Source organism: Panthera pardus, unplaced genomic scaffold (genome assembly GCF_024362965.1).
Source record: "Panthera pardus isolate Hobbes unplaced genomic scaffold, ASM2436296v1 HiC_scaffold_3, whole genome shotgun sequence".
NCBI classification, from domain to species: Eukaryota; Metazoa; Chordata; class Mammalia; order Carnivora; family Felidae; genus Panthera; species Panthera pardus.
This window is the reverse complement of record NW_026526876.1, coordinates 37,538,351-37,553,871: the sequence shown is the minus strand read 5'-3', so window position 1 is coordinate 37,553,871 and position 15,521 is coordinate 37,538,351. Positions and strand designations below refer to the sequence as shown.

The 15,521-nt window shown below is 53.1% G+C and overlaps 1 protein-coding gene across 1 annotated transcript in view; it reads left to right on the top strand.

Moving 5' to 3' along the window:
• Positions 1–615: 615 nt before the first annotated feature.
• TTLL6 (tubulin tyrosine ligase like 6) overlaps positions 616–15,521 on the top strand; it is a 29,051-nt gene continuing 14,145 nt past the window's right edge. Inside the window, exons 1-8 of the mRNA XM_053893086.1 lie at positions 616–999; positions 2,147–2,265; positions 2,404–2,534; positions 4,294–4,450; positions 5,162–5,305; positions 5,919–6,004; positions 11,784–12,009; positions 13,269–13,441. Coding sequence (XP_053749061.1) covers positions 2,245–2,265; positions 2,404–2,534; positions 4,294–4,450; positions 5,162–5,305; positions 5,919–6,004; positions 11,784–12,009; positions 13,269–13,441 — 938 coding nt within the window. The 5' untranslated portion in view covers positions 616–999; positions 2,147–2,244. The remainder of the gene's footprint in view (positions 1,000–2,146; positions 2,266–2,403; positions 2,535–4,293; positions 4,451–5,161; positions 5,306–5,918; positions 6,005–11,783; positions 12,010–13,268; positions 13,442–15,521) is intronic.

Below are 15,521 nucleotides of genomic sequence, written 5' to 3'. Positions count from 1 at the left end.
CGGATGGAAAGGATCCACTTGATGACCTGTTGCATAGAACCAAACGACGGTGTTCGTAATCTTAACCACACTGTGTCCTAATCGTCCTTCTATTTGTTGTTTAGCATGCCTTTTTTTTTTTTTTTTTTTTTAATTGTGCGGAGAGAGACAGTTTCCTTGTTTTAAGGAAGTGCTTATTGCCTTGGGAACTCAGTACATTTAAAGAAAATTTTAAGGTTTATTTACTTTTGAGAGAGAGGGAGAGACAGAGCACGAGTGGGAGAGAGGCAGAGACAGAGGGAGACACAGAATCGGAAGCAGGCTCCAGGCTCTGAGCTGTCGGGGCTCGAACCCACAAACCGCGAGGTCATGACCTGAGCTGAAGTCGGACAGTTAACCGACTGAGCCCCCCGGGTGCCCCAGTACATTTTAAAAATAACAAGACTGATGCCGATTTCCGGGATCCGACTGTGGCTTCTGTGTTCTCGTTCCCATTTAATATTCTGTCGCGCTTCGCCTCTTTTGGGGAAAATGGATCAGTCCTCAGACTCACTGATGTGTGACAGCTTGTCCACTTTCTAACTCACAACTTCCGTTAGTGGGGGCGGGGGGGGGCGGGGAGGCAAGAGGTGGGCGACCATGAAGTAATTGGGCCGAAAAGATTTTTACTTCCTGCTCCTGATGGGCCGCTGGAGTCAAAGGATTGAGGAGGCAAGGTTCATAGGAAGCCAAAGCAGAATTCGTTACAACCACAATGCAGAATTTCGACCTCGTGGGCTGAGTAATGGTAGCGCCCGTGTTTTTTCTGCCTCTCTGCAATCCTTTGGATTCGTGTCTTCAGTAGGGGTGTAGTCAAACCAGGCTGGGTGCGACTGAGTAGGCTTGGACCCGCCTGGGGTGGGATGCTTCTGGGTGCGGCCACGTGTTCTGGCAAGTGCGTCTGTCTCTGTCTTGCCGCTTTCCTTCTTCTCTTTTCCAGATGATTGGTGATCAATCTCTCCACCTGCCGATACGAGAGCGGTGAGCGCCTGCGTTCGAGGGATCCACAATGGGGACCCAGCGGATTGCCCCCAAAGGGTTGGGAAGGGTCACTTGTATCTTCTTGGGGGTGAAAAGGGGGTGTCTCCAAATCCTCACGTTTCCTTCACCCAGCTCAATTAACTATTCGAGGAAGGGAATCTCACTCCAAGAAAACGTGGGTTTTGACCATGGTGGTGCCATACTTCAGTTCTCTGTAGTTCTGATGTAGGGTTCTTTGGGAATCTGTAGAAAAGGCAGGGGTTGGTCCTTGTTAGAGCAGAAGTTAGAGACTGGCAGCCTACAGACCCACGTTGGACTATAGAGAAGTGTTGTTGTCATTATATAATTCCGAGTTTGAATAAGTTTCAGCCTGGTCCTGCCTTTCCTGGTCACTTGCAGGCACTTCTTCCTTTCCAGGCCTTTTTTTTTGTGTGTGTGTGTTTGCGTTGGAGTGAGCTCCCAGTTCCAAATGCTAACAGGGACAGAGAAAGAAGGATGTGATAGCATATAAGTGTGGGGTTTTTTTTAATGTTTTATTTATTTTTGGGAGAGCGTGCACCCGCAGGGGAGGGGCAGAGAGAGAGGCGGACAGAGGATCCGAAGCGGGCTCCGAGCTGACGGCAGAGAGCCCGATGTGGGGTTCGAGCTCACGAGCCACGAGATCATGACCCTGGCTGAAGTCGGACGCTCAACCGACGGAACCGCCCAGGGGCCCCAGCCTATATGTGGTTTTGAAATGCATTGTATACTTTTTTTTTCTGTTAGCTTCCTACTTAAGCTTGACTCTGGCTAATGTTAAGGATTAGTTTACATTCCCTGAACACAGAGTGCTTAGTGTTTGGAGGAAAGCCAGAAGCCTACTTCCTGGCAAGGGAAAGCCAGGGCAGGTAAAACATTCTTCCCAGATAACCTTACGTGGGGTTCACCGGGTATAGGCTGTATTCCTCCGCAGATCTCCCTGTGTCTTTCTTGGCAAAGGTATGTCCAGACCAGGCAAGATGGCCACCAGTTCCAACGAGCTGAGGTGTCTCTCTTCAGCACATGGTCTGACATGGTCTGAGACCGCCTAGAAACATAGCCTCCCCACCCCATGCTCCTTCCCCACTTCCAGGGCTAACAGGCCTTTCTTTCTCCAACTCCATGGCAGTGCGTAGGGCTGCCCAGCGGTATGGCCTTCGCGAGGGAGGGGAAACCAATGACTGGAGTCTCTACTGGACAGACTACTCAGTGTCGCTGGAGAGGGTGATGGAAATGAAAAGTTACCAGGTATCTGGGGCAGAGCTGGTCCTCAGTGTAAGTGTGGCATCTATCCAGCGGGCTCCCACTTTTAGGACCGTCCAGCAAGGGGATCTCCTGGGTTCTCCCGTGGCCCCCATTATTCATGAATTCTGGCTTCCTTCACAGAAAATAAATCACTTCCCTGGGATGAGTGAAATCTGCCGAAAGGACTTGCTGGCCAGAAATATGAGCCGCATGTTAAAGATGTTCCCTAAGGATTTCCTCTTCTTCCCTAGGACCTGGTGTCTTCCTGCCGAGTGAGTGCCCACCTGTGCACCCTTCTCCACCCTCCACCCCCAATTTACGTTTCCGTCTTGCTCTTGATTCCCTGGTGCCACTTTCCCTTCCCAAAGGATCCCCCATCTATCTCTCTCCTTTTCAGGAAGAGAAGGGAAAAAGGGTGTGTCCAAGGTTGAGAAAACACAAAGCTCTGCTATAAAAAATTAGATGACATCTCGGGGCTGGGTGCCTTGGAGCTTGGGCCTGTAGTTGGGATGCGAATGGGCTCTGACCCTGAACGCTGTTGATTTTGAACTTGTTCCAACCTTTTAAGTGTGCAGTTTCTGGATTTTGAAGGACCACGAACACTTCTGGAGGGAGTGAGATAATGGTTAGTGCCCAGGTTGGGAGCAGGGAGGGACGCCTGACCTCTGTCCCACGGCAGGACTATGGATGGCAGGCAGCCTTTCCCCATCCCCCTCCTCACTTTCTCCGTCTTGAAACTGGGCACCCATTCTCGGTACACAAATTGCTCTGGACCACACCACCAAGGAACAGAAGAAACGTGAGATGACATAAATATGACCTGGGTACAACCTGGTCTTTGGGATGAGGTGGACGGGGCAGAGAAGCGTTGCCATTGGGATTATATTCACACAGCAAGAATCCTACTCTGTCCCCTGCACCCAGTGCTTTTCCTTTTTTTTTTTTTTTTAATGTTTATTTACTTTTGAGAGAAAGAGAGAGAGCATGAGCAGGGGAGAGGCAGAGAGAGAGAGGGAGACAGAGATCCCAAGTGGGCTCGGCACCGAGAACGGAGAGCCTGAATGCAGGGCTCGAACTCACGAACCGTGAGATTATGACCTAAACTGAAGTCGGACGCTTAACCCACTGAGCCACCCCGGCACCCTCCCAGTGCTTTTCCAAACCAGGAGCTCCAAGATTCCCAGACTTCCTCAGCTTGTCTGGAACAGCTTTCGGGACTTAGTAGCAACTCAGAAGGAAACATGTTTGCCTTTAAGCCACCGGGCACATCCAGATGTCATGGCCCCTAAGGAACTTGGCGGTCAAGTGACTTCTCTAGTGGTCACAATGCAAATGAGTTAAAATGCAAAACTAGTGTAGCAGGACTGAGCTCTGTAATGCATCACATTGGCTTCTCTCTTCCGGATACGCTTTCTTCAGAGCGGAGAATACTGTTTGCACCTTGATGCTCTGGCTGGAGGAGAGGTGTTATCCGGGAAGAGCTGGGACCTAGAGTAGGGAAGGAGACGGGTTGATCCGAGGTCACAACACTTGTCAGGGCTTGAGCCACATGTAGAACGTCACATCTCCTGTCTGCAGACCCGCAAGGCCAAAACACTCGGGTCCCAGCTCCCTTCGCGGGGCATGCAGTCTGTGTTAACACCTTGCATGCCTTCTGTCATGTGATCAACCACCGTACAAGCCAGGTGTCGTGACCCCACGGTGTAGGTGATGGGAGTAAGGCTTAAAGAGGTCAAGTCCTTGCGAAGGGTTACACAGCTGTGAGCGGTGTCGCCTGGGTTTAAATCCCGGCCCAAGTTCCCCCCAAAGCCCACCCTCCCTCCACCGCGTGCGCGTGTGCACGGCTGTCTCTCCTATTGCCAGATCTCGTAGGTGTGTCTGTTAGCTCGAGGGCTTTTTCACATTAGAGAGCTTTAGTGTTTCTGTTTTGGTTTGGCTTTTGATGTTTTTTTTGTTAATAAAGGGCTACGCTTCCTTTGCACTGCTCCCCCTCTAACGGTGTATTTCATTCCCTTTCTGCTGCTCTGGTAGCTGGGGAGATTTGCAGAACTACAGCAGGTCAAGAAAAAATAAGACGTACATTTGTAAGCCGGATTCGGGCTGCCAAGGGAAAGGTATATTCATCACCCGGACGGTGAAAGATATCAAGCCAGGCGAGGATATGATCTGTCAACTCTATATTTCAAAGGTACTTCTTCCTTGGGATTATTTATTTCTTGCTACAGCAACCTCATGCTCTAGCTTCACTGGACTGTGGGAAATGAGGGGACGGGGGCTGGCGATGGGGGCCGAGCCGAGTCGTGTCTTCTGCCCTGGAAGCTGTCAGAGCAGGCCTTCGGACCAGGGATGTGATGTGTGCCTGGGCAAGCGTCTCTCACCCTTGTGCCCCTGTAGCTGGTCTAGCCTTACTAGGCTGGCCCTTGTCCTCCAACAGATGGCAGCTGGAAGGCACCTTTGGTCTGTGGGTGCCCCGCTTCATTTGGGAGAGGGGAATCGTCCTGGAGAGATCATGGTGACCGGCTTTACTCCATGGCTGGAGGTCAGAGGTCACAGTGGTACAGCCCACCGCAGGGAGGGAGCCCTCTGGGAACGGGCGCAGATTGGGAAGGCCCGGCCAGCCCTGCAGGAAGCACTCTTGCAGAAGTGACATGGTGACAGCATGTCCCTCATCACAGGGCTTTATAATGGCACTTTGGTTGCCTGGAGATCTCTGGGAGGTGGTGAGTTGTGCTGTAGAAAACGGAGGCACAGCGTGGTTTAGTGACTTCCACAGGGCGAGTCCCCCCCCCCCCCCCACTCCTCCGCAACCCAGGCCAAGCCTGCACTCCGTGCCTGGCGATGATCTTCAAGTCTGCGTCTCTCCTCTGAAGCCTGTGTGACTCCTGTTCCCTCCTCACAGCCCTTTATCATTGATGGGTTCAAGTTTGACCTGCGGATTTACGTGCTGATGACGTCCTGTGACCCCCTCCGGATTTTTGCATACAACGAAGGGCTAGCGCGCTTCGCCACCACCTCCTACTCCCACCCCTGCGCAGACAACCTGGTGAGCTCAGGGGACGTGCCTCCTCCCCCCCTCCTCCTTAGGGGGACGAAAAGCCCCCAGTTAAATCCACTTCCTCAAGACGCTGTGGCTACGGGCTGTCATTTGTTGAACACTTACTGCGTGCCGGGTTGCATCTGTCCCTTCACTTGGCCCTTTTAGGAGCCCTCGGAAATAGGGATTATCATCTCTCCATTTCACAAACGCGGAAATGAAAACTCAGGGTGTAAGGGACTTGGCGGAGGTCGCAGAACGAGGAAGAGAGGAGGCTGGGACCCGTGGCCAGACCTGCCCTGCTTCAAAGTTAGCGCTCCAGATCTGCAGGAGATCCAAAGCTAGCGATCCAGATCCGCCCACACCTTCAGACACCCCCCCCCCCCCCCCAGGACTCCTGAAATGTCCCTCAGGCAGTGAACCACCCGAACGCAGGAGGGGTTGGACTCTCTTCCGCCCTAGGCTGCGGGATACCACTTGACTTCCTCTGTTTTGCCACTCGAAGCAAGCCCAAGGCCTCCCCTGTCTCTTCTTTAAGACCTAGAGGCCCCGGGAGGGCAAGGAGAGGAAGTGGGAGACCCCACAGAGTTGCGTCTCTCTCTCTCTCTCTCTCTTTCCCCAGGATGACATCTGCATGCACCTGACTAATTATTCCATTAATAAGCACAGCTCCAATTTCGTTCGAGATGCTCAGGCCGGGAGCAAGAGGTAAGGAAGCCCCTTCACTTCTCTCGTCTTGCCCCACCAGGCTCGGAGCCTCCGTCTGCGATTCTACCCAAACCCCGTCAGTCCCCCTTGGTGGTTCCATCTTGGGTCACATGGTCTCAGAAACTATTTCTTGGCCTCCGTAGTCTCTGCCCTCTGGCTGTTAATCATTAAAAGCAGGCTACCTCGTAAACCCTAGGAGGTTGGGAGGAGGAGAGAGAAACATGTACTGTTTCCCCAGCAGGATACACACACACACACACACACACACACACGTACGCACACACACGTACGCACGCGTGCACGCCAAAACATATGCCTGGTACGTTGGGCCCTTCTGAGATTTCCAAACCAATAGATATTTATCGATCGCTGGTCTGCCACGCTAGAAGGACAGGTGAGGCAGATGTTCCTTGGGCCTGTGGTTTCCTGGGGTGTTGTTCCAACAGAGATTCTCAAATGATAAGTCACGATGTGTGTGGCATGTGTTGACATGACTGTGGCTGGCCGGCTTTGAGAACCACCCCCCCCTCCGCCCCACCTCCCAGGAGCGGGGGGAAATGAGAGGAATGCCTGAGTATCTTCCCAGTTACTACATTCATGTGATCGGCTAATCCTGTCTCATTGGAGTTTTAGGAGAAAGGGGGAGCTGAAGGAAGGGAGCCTGCCAGGCACAAGGGGAAGGGAGAGTGGTGCCTCCTGTGTGGTGGGGGCCGTGCCGGGCAGGGGGGGGCTTTGTTTACAGTTTTCCCCCCACGAATCTTCAGAGCACTACGACAGAGGCGTTATAATCTGCCCTTTGTAGGTGGAGAACTATGAGTTAGGTACTATGTCCATTTTACAGACAAGGAAACTGAGGTCTCTGAGAGGTTAAGCTGCCCAAGGCCCCACAACTGTCAGTGCTAGAGCAGGAGGAGAAGGTAGGTCTGCCAGATTCCAAGGCTCGTGCTCTGCCCCCTGCCTGAGGCTTCCGAGGGCTGGTAAACATGCAATCTGTTTGGCTTTGGAGCCTCAGGGAGGCACGTGAGATTTCACAACTCCCTTGGTGGCAGAGTTCCAAAAAGCAAACGGAAAATCACTAGCTGAAGCCTGCTCGAAGGGGAGGACTCCCCTGTTTCCGAGGGCGCCCCCCCGCCCCGCCGCTCCCCACCTTGACCGTGGACGCCAGCTCAGCCTTGGGCGCCCTTGCAGGTTGAGTGACGGTGCTCAGTGAGGCCTGGCTTTCAGTCCTGGCTCTGAGTCTCGCCAGCTCAGTAGGCGTGGGCAGCGATCTTTGAGCCTCGGCTTCGTGGTGTGTAAGATGTGGGCAGAGAGATGCCCTGCCCACCTCCCACAGTCACCCCCATGAGACTCAAATGACCTGTGGGACAGTGCTCAGGGTCACCGTGACTTTCCCTAAGGGCCCTCATTTCCCTCCTCTTATGAGAAGGCAATAGGCTTTGCGCCCTCGGGCCATGACGGAGGGGTGGCAGGGGGTGCCGGGACTAAGGGGAGAGTGTGTGGTATGGTTCTGCCACCTTGCACCCCCCTTCCTCCTTCCTCCTCTGTTTCCTCAACTCTCTTTCCCCCCAGGCCAGGCCTCGCCCCTCTGCTCCGCTCTCCCGCCCTCCCTCCTGCCCTCTCTCCCTGAGTTCCGGGCTCATCCCTCCCCAGTGCCCCTGGACATGTCCTGTGGCCTACGACTCAGCATTTCCTCACCCCTCGCTCCCACCCCAGCGTTCCAGAATGGTTCCCCTGCCCAGCTTCCCCATCTCTCCCTCCTGACCTGCAGGATTAGGGAGTTTGGTGTCCTTGAATCCCGAACATTCCTCCTTCAGAGGTCCCTGTGTCCCTTCCTTTCCACCAGACCCAGACCTCAGACCCAAGGGCTGCTCGGCCCCCTGGCTCTTCACCCTAAATCCAGACTTTAACCTCTCTGTACCTCCATTTTCTCATCTCTAAGATAATTTAGTAATCAGGGCGCCTGGGTGGCTCAGTCGATTGAGCGTCCGACTTCGGCTCAGGGCATGATCTCCACGTTCACGGGTTCGAGCCCCACATCAGGCTCTGGGCAGACGGCTCAGAGCCTGGAGCCTGCTTCCGATTCTGTGTCTCCCCCCTCCTCTCTGCCCCTCCCTAGCTCGCACTCTGTCTCTCTCTGTCTCAAAAATAAATACACGTTAGGGGCGCCTGGGTGGCGCAGTCGGTTAAGCGTCCGACTTCAGCCAGGTCACGATCTCGCGGTCCGTGAGTTCGAGCCCCGCGTCAGGCTCTGGGCTGATGGTTCGGAGCCTGGAGCCTGTTTCCGATTCTGTGTCTCCCTCTCTCTCTGCCCCTCCCCCGTTCATGCTCTGTCTCTCTCTGTCCAAAAATAAATAAAAAACGTTGAAAAAAAATTTAAAAAAAATAAATAAATAAATAAAAATAAATAAATAAATACACGTTAAAAAAAATAAAAAATAGGGGCGCCTGGGTGGCTCAGTCGGTTAAGCGTCCGACTTCTGCCCAGGTCATGATCTCACAGTCCGTGGGTTTGAGCCCCGCGTCGGGCTCTGTGCTGACAGCTCAGAGCCTGGAGCCTGTTTCAGATTCTGTGTCTCCCTCTTTCTCTGACCCTCCCCTGTTCATGCTCTCTCTCTCTCTCTGTCTCAAAAATAAATAAACGTTAAAAAAAAATTAAAAAATAAAAAGTAAAACGACATGGGAAACTACGAATACTGGCTGGCCAGCCTCAGAGATGCCGTCAAGGACCTATTGAGATGACGCATGTGAATAAGCTTCAAAAACAATAACCCCCACGCAGGTGGGTGCTGTTATTCTGTATTCTGTATACAGTAGTCCCCCTTATCTGTGGTTTCCCTTTCCGCGGTTTCAGTTACCCGCGGTTAACTGTGGCCCCGGGAGCAGATGATCCTCCTGATGGAGGATGGTCAGCCTAATGTTGCGTCACAACGTCCGCGTCACTCACCTCATTTGTCTCATCGGGGTAGGCATCGTATCTCACATCGGCTTCGTAAGCCGGGTGAGCACAGGAAGGTGTTTCTAGAGCGTGCAGGAGAGACCACAGTCACACAACTTTTAGTTGTGCCTAATTTAGAAACTAAGCTTCATCACGGATGTGTCTGCATAGGGGAGAACATAGTACCTGCAGGGTCTGGTGCTCTCCATGGGTTCAGGCATCCCCTGGGGGTCTGGGAATGTATCCCCTGTGGATAACGGGGTGGCGGGGGGAGGGGGGACTTCTCTACTCATTACTGGAAAATGGTAGAGCCAGAGTAAAACTCCCGTGTCTGCCCTGAACCCCCAGGCCATAGTCTGTGCTATTCGTTCCATGGGGTTCTACCAGGATGCTCTTTGGCTCATATTCCGTATATAGGCCTTGCTCGTTCCCACTTCTCCATCTGTGCTCAGCTCCAACCAAAACCATGGGGGAACATCCTCGAAAGCCCGTCGGGCTCGCTAAGCTTCCATACTGCCTTCTCCGATCTGGTTCTAGGTTCTGGTGCAGCCATATAACTAACCACTGTGAAACCAGTCGTCTCTATGGACCTCTGTTTCCTCATTTAATCAGATGAGAGGATTGGGTTCCATCTCTGAGGATGGACTATGGGATCTGAGTCAAGCCACCCACCTTCCCGTTTCTGCACCCCCACCACCCTCTGGTCAACGTCAGCCATAGCCCGTAACTGCTCTGGGTTTGGTGCACATGTTTGTCTTGTGTCCTTGCTTGTACTTAAGTTCCCTGAGGGTTAGAGCGATGCCCTGGCCTTCTGGGCACCTCCCATGTTGCCGGGCAGAGTCCTTCTTTCCTTCTCTCCCTCCTTTGTCCTTCGCTCTTCTTCCTCTTCCCCACCTTCTGAGGTGATCTGCTTCTTACGCTGACTGCCTTACCCGCCCCCAATTCCCCCGTCCCCAGCTCGAGGCCAGCTGCACCCCCAGTAAGTCCCCCACCAGGTGCACACTCAGCAGGAACAGTGGAGGGAAAGACAGAACAATGGGAAACCTGGCAGGGCTGGGGGGGGGGGGGCGGTGCAGAGACCAGGCCCTCTTCATCTTTCGAGGTGCCTGGCACATAGCTGGTGTGTTAAATTGAATTGGCTAACCACTGGGCATTATGAAATTACACGATAATGTATATTCATTGTGATGTGCCTGAGTCATCAAGAAGAGGTTACGCCATGATTTGCAATGTCTCTTATAAGAAGTGTATAATCTATTTGGGGAAGATTTATTTCCCAATTAGGCAAATTAAATACTTTTTTTTTTTTTTTTTTTTTTTTTTTTTTTTGCACTTGAACGGATTGGCTTCAAGCGATCTGGAAAATTCATTTATGGGCAACACTTTATACCCTGACAACGGCGGGGGCGGGGGCGGGGGGGGGGGGAGGTGGGCCTCTGTGTGCAGTGGCCTTTGCTAATCTGTCTTTACATGAATGCATCCTTGGTTGGTCGTTTCATATGGGGGTCGACTCCCCAAATGGTCCTCGGCTTCCCATGGTCGCGGGATCGGTTTCCAGGGGTCCTCTCACTTCATGAGTTTCGCATGTTCAGCAGACCCTCGGCAAATGTGCGTTGACTGACTGCCCCCGCTTCCTCCTTTTTGGCCCCGTTGGCTGGGGTCCCGTGAGCTCTTGGCACTGCCTTGTGAGCCCCTGTCTCTTGGCTCGTCTTCCCCTCTGCTCTTCCCGCCCCCGTGTCTCTCCCTCACACATTCCCACTTCAGCTCCGTGTGTGCATGCGTGTGCATGTGAGCGGGTGGCTGTGTGTCCCCACCGTCGCCTCTTAGACCTGTCAGCTGTGCCCTTTCTCTGGACTGCCCAGCTCAGAGCTGACCAGAGCACCCCTTCAGACGTTTCCTCACGAACCTCTCCACACGGGGTAGACGTCCTCTGATCTGTGTAATAGGGTGAACAGCGGGTGACTGAGGGGGTTTCTGGGATGTGAGACTCTCAGTTCTAAAATCAGGACTGGGGGCGCCTGGGTGGCGCAGTCGGTTGGGCGTCCGACTTCAGCCAGGTCACGATCTCGCGGTCTGTGAGTTCGAGCCCCGCGTCAGGCTCTGGGCTGATGGCTCGGAGCCTGGAGCCTGTTTCCGATTCTGTGTCTCCCTCTCTCTCTGCCCCTCCCCCGTTCATGCTCTGTCTCTCTCTGTCCCAAAAATAAATAAAAAACGTTGCAAAAAAAAATTTTTAAAAAATAAAATCAGGACTGTCCTAGTTTGCCTGGGACAGTTGGTAACCCTCTCTGTGGCGGTGCCCTGGGGCTGCCTTTTCCCTGTGGATAGTCCTAAAGCAAAGTTTCTGTGAACCTAGTGTCCCCAGAAGCCCCTCAGATGGCTGGCGTGGGACCCAAGTATTGGTGTTCTTAGAAGGCTCCCTACGTGTTTCTAATGAACACCAAAGGCTGAGAAACCATTTGCCATCAAAGCCAAACCATAATGTAGGATGTTGGGTGGGTTGTTTTTTTGTTTTTTTGCACCCATTAAGCTTTCCACCCAGAATACCTTGTCCCTGCCCCGGCCTCACGGGTGTTTTCTGGGTCACAGTGAAAGTGCCCAAGCCAGGTCTTATGTGTCATTTTTACCTGCACCCACTTCAGGGCCACAGAGGCTTGAGGACTGTGGCCCTATATCTCCTGCAGGCCCCTCCTGAGCTGACACAGCCCTGTTGTCGCCCTGCATCCCGGGCGTCCATCCCCGTTAACTCCCGGGACTTCTCCAGAAGTTTCTCGGTTCCAGCATGAGATGGCCTTAGCTGACCAGAGGGGGGCCGCTTTTGCCTCACGGCCTGTGGTTTCCTTCCAGGAAGCTCTCCACCTTCGGTGTGTACATGGAGAGCCATGGCTACAACACGGAGCAGGTCTGGAGAGACATCGAGGACGTCATCATCAAGACGATCATCTCCGCCCACCCCATCATCAAGCATAACTACCACACCTGCTTCCCCAACCACACACTCAACAGCGCCTGCTTTGAAATCCTGGGCTTTGACATTTTGCTGGACCACAAACTCAAGCCCTGGCTGCTGGAGGTAGAGGGGTTGGGGCGAGGGGCGAACGCTGGCCACTCTTACTGGGGTCGGCGGGGGTCAGGCTCATGCCTTCAACCCCCCGGCTCAGCCAGATCTTCGCAATCAACCTCCCGGCCAAGCCAGTTCATCTGCCCGGGGCTTGCTGCCCGGGGCTGAGAAGTGGCCACCAGAGGGGGTAGACGGCCAGGGATTAGCGAATTCCTTGTGCCTTCTTGAAGTCCGCCCAGAGCGGGGGGTGGGAAAACCGTTGATCTCAGGCGCAGAAAGCCTCCAAAGACAGCTTTGTCTTTTGTAATAGAATCATCTCCCAGAGAGGGGGTGTTGTTCATCAGAACTGGGTGATGATATTCGAGATCAGACAGGAGCTGCCGGGCCTGGCTGTCGGGGGCTTGGGCCACTCGGTTCCAAGCACCAACACAGAGTGGGCTGGTGTCTGTGGCCGCGGGAGTGGGTGGAGAGCCGCTCAACGAGTTTCCTGTCTCCCCCAGACCCATGGCAGGGTGCCCCGCAGCACGTTACGTAGGGCGTAGGGCGTCTAAACAGGACGGACTTTTCCGCGAGCAGGAATGAGTTCTCTCCCACCTCCACTGGTCTCCCCCTCAATCCTGCTCAGAGTCCCGAATGCATCGCTCTGGTTTCTTCCCCACCTCCCAGCCTGACCCTTTGGACTGGGTCTGGGTCAGCCAGACCCTCTGGCTGGTCTCCCAGCCAGACCCTTCCATCTGTCCTGTGGGATGGCATGTACCTGAGAGAACACACACACCAGGGGGAGGGGAGACCAAAGACAGGGCACCCCTGATGCTTCTCGAGAGGAAAGGCCTGATGGGACGGGCGCCTGGGTGGCTCAGTCAGCTAAGCGTCAGACTTCTGCTCAGGTTGTGATCTTGTGGTCGGGGTTCGGGGGACAGAGCTCTGCACCAGGCTAGGCACAGTCAGTGAGGAGCCTGCTTGGGATTCTCTCTCTTCTCTCTGTCCCTCCCCTCCCCCTCTCAGAATAAATAAACTTCTAAAAAACCATAAAAGAAAAAAAAAAGAGGAAAGGGCTGAAATATACGCTGGTTAAACCAGAGGATATTCTCCTTCCTCCTTTTCTCACTCTGGCTGCAGTGCGGACTCCCTCTCCCTGTCTCTCCCCCCTCACCTGGTAGCCAGGGCCCCAAGCTGGGCTGAGGCTGCTCCCTGGAGGTGGCATTTTGGCCTCACTCCCTGCCTCCGCTCTGGACAGCCCAGCCCTCCCCCTCCCCCCGGTGCCTTCACAGGTCAACCACTCTCCGAGCTTCTCCACCGACTCCTGGCTGGATAAAGAGGTGAAAGACAGTCTGCTATATGACACTTTGGTCCTGATCAACCTGGGAAGCTGTGACAAAAAGAAAGTCTTGGAGGAGGAGAGACAACGGGGGCAGTTCTTGCAAAAATGTTCTCGGCAGACCAGGTACAGAGGTGCCCCGAGACCCTGGAGACCCCACTGTCTGTGACTTCCCTGCTCCCAGTAACACTGGCCTGGCCTGGTCCTCGACAGCCTACTGGTTATGTGGCCTTCATGTCACTTCTCTGAGCCTCAGTGTTCTTTCTGTGAAATGGAGCCAGTGATACCTAAGTGGAATTAAATGAGATAAAAGTTCATCACAGTGCCTGGCACGATAGGGTGTGTTAGAGACCGTGAGGAGTCTTGCCTGCTGGGGGCAGGCAAAATGAGTGAAGGGGGTTAAAAGCTACAAACTTCCATTTATCAAATAAATAAGTCATGGGGATATGATGTAGGGCATGGCGACTATAGTTAGTAAGACTGTATTGCGTGTTTGAAAATTGCAAAGAGAAGCACCTGGGTGGCTCAGTCGGTTAAGCATCTGACTTCGGCTCAGGTCGTGATCTCACGGTTCGTGAGTTCAAGCCCCACGTCGGGCTCTGTGCTGACAGCTCGGAGCCTGGAGCCTGCTTCCGATTCTGTGTTTCCCTCTCTCTCTCTCTCTCTGCCCCTCCTCTGCTCATGCTCTGTCTCTCAAAAATAAATAAACATTTTTTTTAAGTTAAAAAAATAAAGAAAGTTGCTAAGAGAGTAGATCTTAAATGTTCTCATCACAAGAAAAAACATTTTTGTTAACTGTATGGTGATAAATGTTAAGTAGACTTATCGTGGGGATCATTTCATGATATATAACAATATCGAATTGTGTTGTACACCCGAGAACCTAACAGGGTGGTATGTCAATGATATCTCAATTAAAGCAAGTGATTGCATTTAAAAAAAGAATCTTGTCCCGAGTTGGTGGGGAGGGAAGTCAATTCTAACAAATGATAATCCTATTTGGAAAATTAGCTTATATGTGCAGAAAGGGGCCTTTTGGACATTTTTACCGTGAGCATTTTTTTTTTTTTTTTGTACTTAAAAATAGGAGATTGGGGCACCTGGTGGCTCCGTCGGTTAGGCTCCCGACTTCGGCTCAGGTCATGATCTCACAGTTCGTGAGTTCGAGTCCCGCGTCTGGCCCTGTGCTGACAGCTCGGAGCCTGGAGCCTGCTTCGGATTCTGTGTCTCCCTCTGTTTCTCTGCCTCTCCCCCGCTCACGCTCTGTCTCTGTCTCTCAAAAATAAATAAATGTTGGGGCACCTGGGTGGCTCAGTCGGTTAAGCGTCCGACTTCAGCTCAGGTCACGATCTCGCGGTCCGTGAGTTCGAGCCCCGCGTCGGGCTCTGGGCTGATGGCTCAGAGCCTGGAACCCGCTTCCGATTCTGTGTCTCCCGCTCTCTCTGCCCCTCCCCCGTTCATGCTCTGTCTCTCTCTGTCTCAAAAATAAATAAAACCTTAAAAAAAAAAAAAAAGAAAAAGAAAAAAAATAATGTTAAAATTTTTTAAAAATAAGAGATTTAGTTATAGACAGAACTATATCCCGGATATGAGTTCATTAAATATAAGATGAAGATTCAGGGATCACCAATCCCCAAATTAAAACCATTCCTTCATTTTTGCCGAAAGACCCATTGGTCTGTCCTACCCCATGTTACCTGTTGGCAGGAGCGAGCGCCCCCTGCTCCCCGAGTGGCAGCACCTGCCTTTAAACAGGGGCCTTCATTCTGCGGAGCGATTCTCGTGTCTGAAGAGCCTGAACTTGGTGGAAGAAATGCCTTTGTGGCTTTTCAGATCCCCCTGAAGCCCCTCTCTTCCCATGAGCAGAACCAACCCTTGGGGGGGGCGGGGTTGGGCTTCTGACGCGGAGGCAATAGCATCTACGTTGTGACAGCACTGTGTTTCTCAGGGCACTTTTGCGGGTGCCCCGTCTTCCCTGTGAAGACAGGTGGGTAGCGGGGGGGGGGGGGGTGTTATATGGTCCTGTCGTTGGAGCTAAGGAGACCAAGCGTCTGGGAGGGGAACTGACTTGCACGAGGTCGCCCCGCCGGGAAGTGACAGGTCTGGAGCCAAGAACCCAGGGAGCGTGCCGCTTGGGACTCCTCCGGGCTGCCTTCCACTGAGCTGGCTCTGTCTCAACTTCTCCAGGAGGAGGCAGCCTCCGTTA